This window comes from Rhopalosiphum padi, chromosome 3, assembly GCF_020882245.1.
Source record: "Rhopalosiphum padi isolate XX-2018 chromosome 3, ASM2088224v1, whole genome shotgun sequence".
Classification (NCBI taxonomy): domain Eukaryota; kingdom Metazoa; phylum Arthropoda; class Insecta; order Hemiptera; family Aphididae; genus Rhopalosiphum; species Rhopalosiphum padi.
In genome coordinates, this window is record NC_083599.1 from 45,296,465 (window position 1) to 45,309,933 (window position 13,469).

Here is a 13,469-nt window from a genome sequence, read left to right on the forward strand (position 1 = left end):
TTTTACATAGCTATAACTCACATTTAAATGATAGTATCAATAAAAGTATATGCCATTTTCTAGGTAATATTCTTACCTTTAAATTTGATAATAGGTAAATTGACATACACATCACACAATTTGTTCTGCTGAACGCAAATTTATTATGATCTACATTAGTAAGACAGAGAGAATACATGCGGGTATAACGTCCTCTTAAGCCTTCTCACCAGTACTCTGCAATCACCGGTCAGGTATTTCTCTGCTCAGTGGGTGAAAAGGAGGTCCTTTAAGATAATAATAAAATAAAAATTTTCATTTTTTATTTTTATTCAATTTAAATATATTGTTACGCGATAACGAAGTCTCCAGCACTAACGTAAAACAGACTCACAGTGTTAGCAAAACCTGCGTTTTGTTCAGAGCAACTCATGTGTAAAACCAAGTCTCCCTGATTCAATATCCCTTTTCTTTTTCCAAAATCCATGGCAAACCTTGTACGATTTTCGATTTCTCTAGACCAAATATTTTCTATTGGATCTGTAATATATACACGATGTCAACTAATGTACGATTAAAGACACGCACGCAGACTTAAAAAAAATATATATTTTAGTATTTTAATTTTAATTACATAATTGAGTCTATAGAAATAATATTATATCTTTTGATAACCAGAACGCATTTTACGCGTAGTACCGTAAAATGGGGTGAATTGCAACAAGACTTAAGTATTTTGTTTATTAGTCTACGAAAATTCAATTTTAGTGTTATCAACTTGATATAATAATAATTAAATTCGTAGTGATAAATAAATGTTATCAATTGAAAAAAAAAAATGATGGGATTATTTCTTCCACCTCAGAAAAATATTTCGTCCACACTTACGATTTTATGAATTTACTCATTCTATTACTTCCAAAATTCTAGTTCCATTAATATTGTTAAAATAATAAAATGTCACCATCACAATAATTTTTTTTTCTGTATAAAAAATATTGACATTTTTCTGAAATTTTCAGAACAGCGTAAATACATTTTTCAATATGTTTTTTTTTTTTTTAATTTATATAATAATTAAGTAATTTCAAGGACTGAAATTTCTTAAATTTGTCGTATTATGACGTATAAATGTAATGTTATATTACTTACTTTCATATATATATATATATATGGTGATTACAGATTAGGAGGTACATCTGTTATAATTTATTGAATAATAGTGATTTTAAAAACTGAAATTTTGTTTGTGATATTTTTATATTTATAATACTTGAGATACTTATTATGTTAAAATAATAAGAAAAAATTGACTATTTAAAAAAATATATATATTGTAATATATAGTGTTTTAATTCACCCATGAATTGTTTTAAATGAATAAAACATGATTTTTAAATTAATGTTTCAATTCACCCCAGTCAAAGGTTAATTGCAACAAAGTTATATAAAAAATTATAATAAAAATAATTTAATAAGTTATATTTCTGAATTATTCTTATAATGATAAACAAGGTAACAAGAATTTAAAAAAAGTGTTTTCCTAAATAGTAGTATAAATGTCTGATTTTTAAATTAAGTTCCAAGTTAGATAACTCAAAAATTGTTGCAATTCACCCCATTTTACGGTGTACAAATATTATTATTGTTAATTTTTATTTACCAATGTACTGCAACGCTATAACATTACGCCACACTGATAACTTTCTTGCAGATTTTCCGTGCTTGACGATCACTAATACAGGACATCGGGGTCGGTATTTGGTGATTAAACGGGTTGACAAACCGGGCGTGCTGATCACAATAATTGCAGCTGCATGACATTTAAACGATACTTCTACACACCCAATGCTAATCGCATGGGCAGGGTCGATTTTTGGTTTAGACTGAAAGTACAGCATATTATAAAATTATATAATACATCAATGTATCATGGTGTTGATAAGATATCGTAATAGCAAGCACTCGAAAACAATCGTTTATTTAATTTATTATTTGCGGTTGTAATGTAGGTTTATTTAAAAGGATATAAACGTCATAAAAGTGCCATTAGAAATTAAAAGTCAAATTAACGTTTGTACAATTATATATTTTGGTTTAATATATCATAATGACATTATGTACCTATGTACATTGTGATTGCTATACAACCTGCTCATTATAATCTAGCATTCTAGTATAGATTAGTTTTCAATGATTTTTTTTAAATTTTTTTGATTTATTTTAGTTTTGTTTTAATCCCATATAAAAATAATTTATCGTGTAAAAACGTATGTAAATCGTTTTAAACGTCAAAACATCGTAGTTGACTGGCAAGCAGTTTAAAGTGAAATTGTTCCTAACTTTTCGAGTTAAATTTAATACTCATATATTTTTCCGTCAACGCTATTTGAATTATTTTGGTTTAATATTAAATAGGTACTATTGTTAATGAAAATCTATTTTAGTGTTCTTTATCGATTTTTATGTCTATATAAATAGAATTAACCGGGTTTTAGGAGAAAAAATGAGTTTAATTTAGATCTCGTAGCCTATTGCAATATTTAAAAATATTATCCAATGGCTTTTCTTCATATTATTATTGTTTTAGACGTCTTATCGAATAACTACATTATATGATTAGTGAATTGCTAATCATATTATATAACGTGTGTTGTGAGCCTTCTTGTGTATTATTTTGTAACTACGTGTAATACTATATTTTGTTTTAAAAACAAATTCGATTTTATTCAATAATATTATATTTAGAGACATATAGTCAATATGTTGGACGAGTCAGATGATGAAACATGGTCAAAAGACGAATATTCCGAAATAGATGACATTGATGGTGACGTCGATTTTTTACAAATGTCTTGCATTCTTAAAGTAAGACATTTTTAAATTTTTTGGTACACTATATTTTTTATATATTTTTTAATAATTCGTAGGGGATTGAAACATTACAAAGTAGTGACTCTGAAACAAGTGTAGAAAATCATAGTGTTCAACCTACTCGCAGTCAAAGTGTAAATAATTAAAATAATCATACTAATGACCATGCCCATGCTGATTGGGGAAATGTAAATGATACGATTTTTGTGAATTTTACTTATAATCCATCAAAAGAAGAAGTATGTAGTAATCCCGACATTATTGATACGATGGTTGGTGCAACTCCATTGGATTATTTTTCATTTTTTTTTGTATGATGATGTTTAGAATCTATTAACAACTGAAATCAAACTCCACTACGTCCATAAACATTAGAAAAATACAAGTAAAAAATTTCCTAGAAAATATAGACTTTTCAAAAGTCAAGGCTTAAACGTATTACTATCAAAATATAAATCTGCTAATTTATATATATACTAGAAGAGGACCTATGTATTGATGAGTCTATCATACCTTTTGTCGATAACTATCTTTTGTACAATTTTATCATTGTAAGTAAATAATACAAATATTAGTATAACTGAGTTTAGAGGAAAATAAATTTTTGTTCAATCTACAAATAGAAACAGAGGAACAAGAAAATAATCAGGACCATAGCTCTATCCGGAAAAAGAAGTCGATGTTCTAAATCTAAACGTTATGAAGAAATGGTTCAACAAGGCGTTAGGGTTCATACTCAAAGGGTTATCAGGCAATCGAATTATTGGTGGTAAACTTCTTTCAAAATAGTATTCCGTATTGATTTTTTTTTATGGTTCAAAAGTGTGCTAAAAAAATAATGAAACTAGTAATATAGGTACTAGATATTAATTTAATATTAATTTATTTTCTAATTAATATATTTAAATACTGTAATTCGTTAAAAATAAATGTATCAAAATGGTGTTTTGTCATTATATATTTTTTTCTGCTTAATTCAATTATATTATAAAACAAAAGTCAAAATCAGCTCTAATACATTAAAAACCAATACATAAATGAGATTTATAACTCCTAAACCATATAAAACAAATTCAGAAAGAATTAAATTCAATTCTCAAAGCAAAAACGGCAAGAATGATATGAAATTAATAAAGTTTTTGTGTGCGATCCATGAGAGTTAAATATAATACTCAAGCCAATAAACGTATTAAATATAACGTTCGTTTTTGTACCTTTTTGTTGAGTTCGGTAAATAACTGTTGTTCCCATATGGTTGCTTCGCCTTGCCGGCACAGTGAAGATGCATACTGGATGCAATGTAATTTATTTTCACTACGCATTGTTACGTCCAGATAAATGCAGTCGGTTCCATCCATTACGGTATTTATGAGGTCATTTACTTCGGCATTTGTAGGTACCGAACTAATTTCCATGGAATTAAGATATTCCCCATACGTGATGGTAGGTTTTCCAGCCTGTATATTTTAATGGTTAGGGAAGCAATCATTGTGTTATATTTTGAGTACCCAAACTATTGTTTATAATTATAATGTTATTGTGTAAAATTAGTGTTAATAATCAAAACTAATATTTTATTCGAACATTTAAAAAAAAAAACCGACCACGTTTTACATGATAAACAGTCTTTTTTTACTTTCTACAAGTATAAAATAGCGCAGTCACTGTCTCGAAAACTCACTACGTTGCATTTGGATAATACAATCTTCTGGGCCAGAAATATCTTATCATGACCAATGTCCATTGATAAGTTCGGTCGGTTCAGGAAGACACCATCCACAACTGGTAAGATATCATCGAAGTTCTCGAGTCCGACAATATTATCGATTTTTGCGTACAGGGCGATGTCTCCACCTCGCTCTGAGACTAAAAAATACAAAACTCATGGAACAATATAAACGACTATGTTTCCCCCGTTGTGAATCGATAAGGTTAAATTAGCATGTGATCATAGATAGTCTGACAAGTTTGGGTATTAGACGAAAAACAAGATTATATTTAACAAACAAAATATCAGGACGGAAGCTATTGATTTTCAATACTTAACACTAAAGATAATCATATCGTTGATTATAACGTATTCATACTCAGCTTACCGACAAACTTGCGAACGTGGTTAAAAAACACAGAATTTTTTACGCCAGGCACCAAGATAACGTCCACTTTGAGCTGGATTGCTGTACAAATTTTTTCCTTATCCAATTTAGAAAGTGCAGTCGAACCAATTGGAATTTTTGGAATGTGCACTGTTTTTTCAGAACCCAACCATTCTCCTCGATTTATCATGCAATACACTTCATCTTCGTCTGTACAGAAGAAAAAATTATGTAATTTTTAATATCGTTATCGCTACAATAATACATCATATTGATCAGGTGTATCCAGCTTTTTTTTCGATGGTGGGGGGGGTATTAAAATAAAAGGTTATATTTGATACCAAAAACTAATTTTATTAATTCATTACTTTAACTTTTCAAAAAAATTAAAAGATTATTAAAACAGTGTACAATTAGTAAGTAATTAAACCGAATCAATTTAAACGATTTTTGTCCGTTAAATTTCTTAAATATATTTATAAACGACATAGTGATGAAAATGATCGCAGTTGCAGTTGTTACAGGTAGTGTTATAGACATTTTAATAAGTTTAAAAATTATTTGAAAATCATCAGAATTCATATTGAAGTAGAAATCAATAGCATTAGTTTTTTCGAGTTTCATCTGTAACAGTAGTGCACCAGAAATCTAATTTCCCATTTAAAATAGAATTATTTATATTTAAATCAGTATAATCATCAATAATTTCTTGATAAGGGTCTATTAATTTTTGAATTTATTCCTTATGTTTTGGGATATTGGCATAATTTTTTTCGGTAAAATGCAAAAAAAATTACTAAAACACACTTGTGTGATAAACACCTTTCATTCAATTGATTCAAAAAATGGAATAAAAATTAATATTTTATAAAACTGGACTTATATTACAACTATATAGTTGATGTTTATTTTGTTGCATCAACTTTATAGGAATATAACATTTTTCAAATTATATATCACAATTTTATCCAATACTTTGAATGATTTTTAACAGTAAATGCAATTTTTAATGCAGTTTCTAAGTCTAGGAATTTTTTTTTAAGAAATCTACAAAAGGAAAAACTAATGGAAATTTTTTTACTAATATACATAAGGTGGTTTGAAAATTAAATTATTTTATTACAGACTGAATCGTCGACTTTTTTGTTTTAAACTGCATAAAAATTTTCAAATTGTAATTCACTAAGTTTATAGTAGTGGTTATTTTTATGATCCTTAAATAAATCTTTAGTTTTCTTCCAATTATCATATTGTTCTAATACTAATTTTCACAGATTTGATGAATACCTTTATATAAGCTGCCTTAAGATGAAAACAAAACTCAAGTATAGCAAAAAGTACCATCATACATTTTATTATGACAGCCATGAAAATTGGTGTGTCCAAGTTATTTTATATTCCAAGTTTCTTTTTCTACTTTTAAGGAAATTATAATTTGATTCAAGAACACAAAACTTTTCCAAAACATCTTTTTTCATTATCAGACAATTTATAATTAATTATTAATTAATTTTCTTAATAACATTTCCAAGTATACGCAGAACATTTGATATTTTTAATACTAAATAGTGAATAATAATTATGCCCTATTAGTACTTATGGTTATAGTAAATTAATTTTTATATCTTACAAAACTATTATTTTTTCAACAAAAGCATTTTTGTTTTTTTTTTTTTGTGTTTTAATAAACTATTAAAAATACACCATTCTAAATCTTCCCTTTTTTCAATATAATTTTGTATATCCTGAGATTCGTTACTCGTTAGATATAGTTTCTATGGCCAAAATAAATATTTCATTATCTGGTACAGCATTGACTTTAGATAGTTTTATTTTTGTTTGATACAGACTCAAAATAATTAAAATTATTGTTTTAGGATTTTTTACTCATTTTATTATAATTGTTCAAATATCACGTATCACCGACAAGTGAGTACTGAATAGTCACAAGTAGGTCACAACTCACAATAACAACATAATATTAAACACATTGATCGTAATAAAGATAAGATAATATGCTCGTCGCGAAACACAAAGGTAAACAATTTAAAAATAGCTTTAAACGTAAATCCAATCATGTAGCTATAGTTAGTGTTTACACGGTGTCGCCGCCATAGAGCTATATAGGTACATACACACTACACTAGTCTGGACTTATAAATTATACATTTTTATTATTTGAGTTAACTACTAAGTGTAATAGCACTACATTTTTTTTTCAAACTATTATTATTATTTTTTTTAATGTTGAAGAAATTTAAGGGGGGTTATAACCCCCTAACCCCACTCCTTCCTCTGGATACTCCACTAACATTGTGGTGTTCCATGTTTATTATAATAAAATGATAATATTTAAACATGTTTACCGACTCTGATCACAACCAGTTCAATTTTTCCGTAATCTAAATAGATCCGATCGTTAACTTTGAGTTGAAGAATCAAATCACTGTTTACATAAATACGGTCCTCTGTACACTTAAATTTGTATTCGACGTCATTGGTGACATAAACATGAGCGTTCGTTGATAATTCTATCAAACGTTGTGTGAGCTAATCAAGTAAAAATAAGTTATCAAATTTTTAGACAGGTGATTATAATAAATTCTTTTAGAAATAACATTTTTTATGATTTTGAGACTTGTATATAGGTATTGTTATTATATATTTATCCATTAATCAATCAATTTATTAAAATGAGCAACTTAAATGTGTTTTTTTAAATCATAATCATTTATTTATTATTATTTTATTTTTATATGAATATTTATCACTGTTGTATGGAATATGCTTCCAGTCGTGATGCAAGATCCTCCAAGATCAAGTACTAATGTTATTGAATACGGTACTTGGTTGTTCTTTTTAAGACTGTAATTAAAAGCCCCTTGGCGAATTTCTAAGAGCATTTTTCGACTTTGTTCAAATGTTAAACCATTAAAATCAAATATCACCATAGATACGCCTCTTTCGCAAAATTCTTCAATTAATCCTTTAGTCACGTTAAGTACTGAAAAAATAATATAAAACGTTTGATTTAATGACACGAAAACATAATTAATTTTTATTTCATATGTAAATATATATATACGTACAAACACCACAAGCTATAGTAGTTAATGTATTTGGTGACGGATTTGATTCAATTTTTAAATTGCTTAAATGGTCGAGGTAGTTGTCCTCAAAAGAAGCTTTCATTTGCATTTCATTGTCATAACAAGGTTCCTTTATGTTTATATATATTTAATTGATTTTATTAAAACAACAATAATACATATTATAGTTTAACAATTACATTGATATTCTTACCCAGGGGTACACGATACACGATTCTTCGGCTTTAGGTATATTTGTAGAGTCCATTATTTTTAATATGTTTCTAAAATTCTTAATAATAATAGAAAATAAACTTTTAACTAATTTAATTCAAAACAATTAAAATCAATTATGTTTATACTAATTAAAAGTCTGTTTAATAAATGTTGCCTAAGAAACCCTTTGATGTGAACATTAAGTTAAAGAAATTTAATTACTCGAATGCAAAATCTAAAAAGTAAATAATATTTAAAAAAAAATAAAATTTATCACACTAACATTATATTGTAATAATTAAACAGAATAAAAGAAAATTACGTTTTAGAGTTTAAATGAGAATAACAATCAATTGCGGTTTAAATTAAGCTTTTTTCTTCAATTAAAAGTCATAATCCTATAATGTTAATGTTTATAATTTACCACACACATATATTGTACTTAAAACGCTCACGCTAATTTATTTTTATATCCGTGTCAACAACTTGGATTTTATTAAATTAGGTAGCCACACATGGTCAGGGTTGCCAGATTAGGCGGTTTAAAGCCAAATGGGCTTCCTCAGAAGGTCCAATGGCGAGAAAAATTGAGTAGTTGGCGACTATCAAATATTGGGCGGCTTCGAGATCAGGCTGACACCAAATTGGGCTGTCCGGTATTTTCCAAAAAACCAAGAATTTTCATTTCAATCTTTAAATAGTTTCCATAAATAGAAAAAAATTGATTTTAATTTTGATATATATTATTCTATTTGTGATAAACTATTCTGTATTGCTGATCAGTGGCGTGGCGAGGCAGTTTTTTTTGAGCCGCGGCTCCGTTGATTTTTGGGGGTGGTGGTACCGTGGTGGTAGTGGAGATTTGTAAAATGTATTACTTATTTGCTTCTATATAATTATGAACTTGAGAATTGAGATACCAGCAAGTTTATTCATAATAATATAGAATAATAATACAGATAAAATTGTAATATTGGTAATAACTATCACGGCGTAATAAATACATTAAGCAATGGTCTATAAATATAACAAATCGTTATCGGCAGACGTAAATTCCCATTTCCCCGGAACGACTAGTATCCGCAGCCCGCACAGTTATTAGTTATTATTATAGTGTTATTAGTTCTTATTGCTGTAATAGTGCAATCATAGACTTGGATAGTGGTCAGTGGAATATTCATTTTTAAATTTATTTGCGTTTAACATTGTCAACTGTCATCATTTAAAAATGAATTCACTGTGTCCCAGTTGTAATAAAAAAAGGGATTCGATGAATAGCACCAACTGGACTCGCCATACAAAATCTTGTCAAAAAAAAAAGGCTGTAAAAAGAACTGTTTCTAGTATTTCTGACTATTTTAAACGTACACAATGTAAAGGAAAATTTCAAAAATTTGAACAATCACGTAAGTAGCTGTATGTCATATGATAATTATAGATGTTATTAAAACTTAATTTATGAGCATTTTTTTCATTTTTTAATGCATCACATATTTACTGGTTATTTAAATTAATTATTTATGAATCATGATCATACATATTTTTATAGAAATTGTAATTAATGAAAGTAAACGAAATGAAGTAATTGCTGATTTGAACATACCTGGTACTAGTAGTACATCAGATAAACAGTGTATTTTACCAGCTGGTGAGTAACTATTAAAAAATAAAATACATTTAGGGTTTTAGAAAATAAGGTGATTTTTATTTTCTATATTTTAATGAAATGGGGACACAAATTCTAAAATGTAAATCATTAATGCAGTATTAATATTTCAATTTTGATTTCCTTTGACATTCATTAAACTATTTGAATTTACTATTTTATTAAACTACAATGATTGTCAAAATTTAGTTAAATTATATTGATATTAGATATTTAATGTAATAATAATTGAGTTAATTAATCTTCATTTAATAATTGTAATCTTTTAGTATTTTTTATTTTTTAAACTGCACTTAATTGCTTGTTATTTAAATTCATTATTCGTGATCGTATCTATTTATAGAAATTATGGTTAATGATAGTAAACGAAATGAAGTAATTGCTGATTTGGACATACCTGGTACTAGTGGTACATCAGATGAACAATGTCTATTATCAGCTGGTGAGTAATCATGTTTCTCATTTAAGTTTTAATTTGCATTTTCCCTAATTCATTATTTGTAATATTAACCTTACCTAATATAAAAGTTAAATTCTTTGTTTATTATTAGATAATACCTTTTTTATCCATTCATTTTCTTCCTAATGTTTAGAAAAGACATTAAGTCTAGAACAATTTCATAATGATCCTGCTATGATGAACTCAAACGTATCAAATGAACTTTTTGTTCATTATGCATCTCTAGAGCCATGTCAACCTTCCAAATCTCAATTAAGTGGTAGTAAATTTCCTACAAAACAGCAAGGTGATCGTTTAAGGTCATTTCATGAAAAACATTATTTCAAAGAAATTTCACCTGGAAATTTTGTGAAACGTAATTGGCTATCATATTCTCCTATTACTGATTGCATATTTTTTGTAGTTTGTAAATTGTTTGGACTACCAAATGGAAAACATGATCAATTTTCAAAACTTGGAACAAATGACTGGAGATATATTTCATTTAAAATTAAAGCACATGAATCTGCTCCAGAGCACTTACAGTCAGAAATACGTCGAGTTATGTTTACAAGTCAACTAAGGGTCGATGTGCAGCTATTATCTGCATCAAATTCACAGATAGCGGAAAATAGAGAAATTGTTAAAATCATTTTTGAAGCTTTATTGTACCTAGCTCGACAAAATAATGTTTTTCGAGGTCATGATGAACATTGGAGTTCATCTAATCAAGGCAACTTTCTTGAACTAGTTAAACTTTTAGGTAAATATAATCCTTTGCTCTCTGCTCATTTATCCAAAATTCAAAGTGCACAAAAAAACAGATTAACATTTTTATCAAATGTTAGTCAAAATAATATGTTAAACGTTATGGGTGAAATGGTATGAGAAGAGATTTTGAAGAGAGTTAAAAAAGCTGGTGTATTTTCAATAATTATAGACACAACTACTGATGTCTCAAACTTAGAACAATTTTCACTAGTCCTACGTTTTATTAATGAAGAAGGTCAAACTGAAGAGAGGCTTATTGCTATGAAAGTAGCTCATGATTCCACAGGATTAGGAATGTTCAATGTTTTTAGTGATTTCTGTATTAAATATAATATCGATTGGGAAACAAATCTTTGTGCTCAATCTTATGATGGAGCTGCATCCATGCAGGGACAATATTCTGGTGTTCGATCTTATGTTCAAGAAAAAATTCCAAATGCTATATACGTTTGGTGTTTTGCGCATGTTTTAAATTTAGTTGTTGTCGATACTTGTGATAAATGTTTGAGTGTTAGAAATTTCTTTGGAGAAGTCCAAAGTTTGATCACATACATGAGAGCAAGAAAACGAACAGCCATATTCTTAGAGCAACAAACTAAATGCTATCCTTCGGAAAGACCATGTAGAATGAAAAACTTCTCTACCACTCGTTGGACTTCGCATGACCGTGCATTATCAGTAATAAGTAAAAAATACTTGACCTTTCTAAAAACATTGGAAGAGTTAATTAACTCAACAGATAGAGAAACCTCTTCAACGGCATCAAATCTTTACAGAATAATGACTTCATTCAAGTTTATTTTGAATTTATTTTTATTAGAAAATATCTTTTCTCATACTACCCCATTATCGATTTATTTGCAATCTTCATCTATTGATTTCATCCAAGCAATCACTATGGTAGATATTTGTGCTAAAAAGTTATCTGATTTAAGAAATCAACAGAGCTTTAACAATTTAATCTTAAAAACAAAATCATTTGTTAATGAAATTGGATTAGTTGAATGTGAGTTGCCAAGTATACGTAGCCGCCGTAGGAAACTGTTGGCTGGAGAAGTTGTTTCTGATGAAGTAATAACAAATCCTTATGACCAATTTAAAATTGAAGTTTATTATGTAATATTGGATCAAGTAAATACTTTTATTATAAGCAGATTTGAAGGTGCTCGAGATATATTGTCTAATTTGTCGTTATTAACTTTTGATAGATTAAAGGCAACTGGTGAGGGAACAGAAATTTCCGACAATCATTTTATTGCACTTAAGAATTGGATTCCTAGTCTAAATCTTGATGATTTAAAAATGGAATATTCTATATTTGCAAGAAGTTTTATTAAATTATATAATGGTATGAATTTATCTAATATTAAATCAAATAATGAACTAATTATTGAAAGTGAAAATGAAACTAACTATGATTCTGACTCTTCAAATAAATTAGACAATGAAGAAGAAATTAATAAAAAACTGTCTGCAACAGAGATACTTAAAATTCTTTGTTCTTATAACTTAGTTGTGGCATTCCCAAATCTTTTTTTAGCATATAAATATTTATGCACTATTCCTACAACATCTGCTGCAAGTGAGAGATCGTTCTCAAAGGTAAAATTAATTAAAACTCGACTTAGATCCACTATGATGCAAAATAGACTTGAAAGTCTCATGTTATTATCATGTGAAAAGGATATAGTTTTAAATCCAGAAGAAATTTTAAACAAATATGCTTTTACATCTTCATTGTTACAAAAAGAATTATTGTTTAAATAATAATATAACATAATACCATTGAGTATACACTATCTATACTCAATGATAATACTAATTTTTTTATCTGCATAATTTCATGATATTATTTTATTTATTATTATTATTATCATATTGTTATATTTTCAATCAGTTGTTATTTATGTATTATATGGAAAGTATACACACTTAAATGTTTTAAACTAAGAGCTTATATACTTGTTTTTTCTAAATGTGAGGTATTAAAAAAGTTTTTGTTTAAATATTGTTATAAATTATATTTAATTGAAATATTTTATTTATTATTATTATGATTACTATAATATTATTATATTTTCAATTAGTTGTTATTTATGTATTGTGTGGAAAATAAACACACTTAAATGTTATAAACTAAGAGTTTATATATTTGTTTTTTTTTACATGTGAGATGTTAAAGATGTTTTTGTTTAAATATTGTTATACATTTTATTGAATTAGAATATTTACTATTTTCTTTATAGTATAAATTATATTATACTGTATACCTAATTACTAATTTTAATAAATTTAGAATTGAATTGTTATTTGACTTAATACCAAAACGTCATGTCAAC

The 13,469-nt window shown here is 27.3% G+C and overlaps 2 protein-coding genes across 2 annotated transcripts; one reads left to right on the forward strand and one right to left on the reverse strand.

Moving 5' to 3' along the window:
• Nucleotides 1–328: 328 nt before the first annotated feature.
• On the reverse strand, nucleotides 329–8,306 carry LOC132923815 (pyruvate kinase-like). Its single transcript, XM_060987787.1, has 9 exons — nucleotides 8,253–8,306; nucleotides 8,039–8,168; nucleotides 7,721–7,953; nucleotides 7,316–7,499; nucleotides 4,950–5,159; nucleotides 4,535–4,719; nucleotides 4,068–4,310; nucleotides 1,643–1,865; nucleotides 329–519 (listed from the first exon to the last, which is right to left on the reverse strand). The coding sequence occupies exons 1-9, from the start codon at nucleotides 8,304–8,306 to the stop codon at nucleotides 329–331; spliced, it is 1,653 nt and encodes a 550-aa protein (XP_060843770.1).
• Nucleotides 8,307–9,482: 1,176 nt separating this feature from the next.
• Nucleotides 9,483–11,207, forward strand: LOC132924428 (zinc finger MYM-type protein 5-like). The gene is given in 5 exon segments (XM_060988740.1): nucleotides 9,483–9,660; nucleotides 9,804–9,902; nucleotides 10,283–10,295; nucleotides 10,527–11,170; nucleotides 11,173–11,207. Coding segments are annotated over 5 exon segments (969 nt in total).
• The last annotated feature ends 2,262 nt before the right edge of the window (nucleotides 11,208–13,469 follow it).